This window comes from Arachis hypogaea, chromosome 16 (assembly GCF_003086295.3).
Source record: "Arachis hypogaea cultivar Tifrunner chromosome 16, arahy.Tifrunner.gnm2.J5K5, whole genome shotgun sequence".
NCBI classification, from domain to species: Eukaryota; Viridiplantae; Streptophyta; class Magnoliopsida; order Fabales; family Fabaceae; genus Arachis; species Arachis hypogaea.
This window is the reverse complement of record NC_092051.1, coordinates 100,255,038-100,256,695: the sequence shown is the minus strand read 5'-3', so window position 1 is coordinate 100,256,695 and position 1,658 is coordinate 100,255,038. Positions and strand designations below refer to the sequence as shown.

At 34.7% G+C, this 1,658-nt stretch overlaps 1 protein-coding gene across 1 annotated transcript; it reads right to left on the bottom strand.

Annotated features, from left to right (window-relative positions):
* Positions 1-698: 698 nt before the first annotated feature.
* On the bottom strand, positions 699-1,121 carry LOC112757274 (uncharacterized mitochondrial protein AtMg00240-like). The gene has a single exon (XM_025805872.1). It carries the CDS (start codon positions 1,119-1,121, stop codon positions 699-701), a length of 423 nt encoding a protein of 140 aa, XP_025661657.1.
* Between the last annotated feature and the right edge of the window lie 537 nt (positions 1,122-1,658).

Here is a 1,658-nt window from a genome sequence, read left to right as displayed (position 1 = left end):
GTGGGAGGGCAGTAGATGGCGATAACGTTGGCGTCCCAACTATGGTTAAGATAAGGACCAATTATAATGTGACACATAATGAAGGGTAACTTACATGTTATTTTAGAGGAGGTTGGGAAGCATATATTATGAATGATGAGAAAAATATTATTACAAATTAAAAAGAGTATTGATGGATTGTTGAAACAAAATGTTAGAAGACAGATAGAGATGAAGAGAGAAAGGGATTGAGCAGCAAGAAAAAACTGTATTGAATAGTCTAATTACACGTATATATACACATAAGTGCTGAAACTCGAAAAATAACATAATAACAAATTCTAGAACTAGGAGTAACTAATTATAACTGCAATATAACTAACTTATCAAGTGTGTTATAAATAAACAAGTTGGCTATATTTTATTATCTCTCCTCAAGTCATATATGTTGTATATGTCCAACTTGGCCATCAAAAACTTGAATTGTGAAGGAGAGAGTGCTTTGGTGAGAATATATGCCAATTGGTGCTTACTTTGGATGTGAATCAGCTTTACAGTGTCATCTGTCACCTTTTCACGAATGAAATGACAATTCATTCAATGTGCATAGAGTGTTCGTATACTGTAGGGTTGGTAGCTATATGAATAGTTGATATATTGTCACAGAATAGCATAGTTGAACCGATTTGGACATTTAGGAACCTTAACAGCCCGATTAACTATATGATTTCACATGATGCATTGGCGATGGCTTTGTATTCAGCCTCGATTGAACTTCTTGAGACCACTGATTGCTCGTTACTCTTCCATGTGATTAGTGAATCTCCAAAGAAGGTATAGTAGCCAGTGGTTGATCTTCTCGTATCTAAACAACTCCCCCAATCAGCATCGGCATATACAGACAAGTTGAACTTGTTTGCTGCGAGAAAGAGAATGCATTGTCCAAGAGCTGCCTTGAGGTAACAAAGGACTTGGTGAACTGCAGTGAGATGTGGAGTGCGAGGGTCAGCCATGAATTGAGCCAGTTTTGTTACTGCAAACGTAATATCAGGCTGGAAAATTGTGTTTATGAGCTTTCGATAGAGAGTCGGATCATCTAATATCTCCCCTTCCAAAGCATGTAGCTTCAAGTTGGCATCCATGGGAGAAACGGCTGACTTGCATTTCAAGAAATTCGTGTCTTCAAGCAAAGACAAGGTGTATTTGCGCTGTGAGAGATAGATGCCTGTCTTGGATTTAATGTAACATCTGACAAAATTAAATTAAGTAAATTAATTAATTAAAACTGTAATAATTGGGATTAAGACACTCGAAATATGTAAAAATATTAGAATCTATAGAAATTTAACAATAAAATTTGAGTTAAGAAAATTAAATTGAGCGCGAAACTATAATTATTTTGGAGAAAATGTGTACTGATGTTAAAATTTTCTGTACCAACTTAAATTTGTTCAATACTGCGAATGAGAAAAAATTTAAAAGTAGAAGTGATGAAAAAAATATTTAGAATAAAAATCAGACACTTATTTTAAAGGTTTTGACTCAAAATTGGGCAAAACAAACCAAAAATCACTAAACGGATCCATGTTGGGCCCAAAGCTCAAGCCCACACATATATAAGATCATAACTTAATAAAATTCAGCACTTTTGAGAGAGAAAGAGAGATGGAGAAGAGAAG

Bases quoted from the DNA above. Each gene is read 5' to 3' on its own strand.
- LOC112757274 (XM_025805872.1), bottom strand. From the start codon at position 1,121: ATGGATGCCAACTTGAAGCTACATGCTTTGGAAGGGGAGATATTAGAT.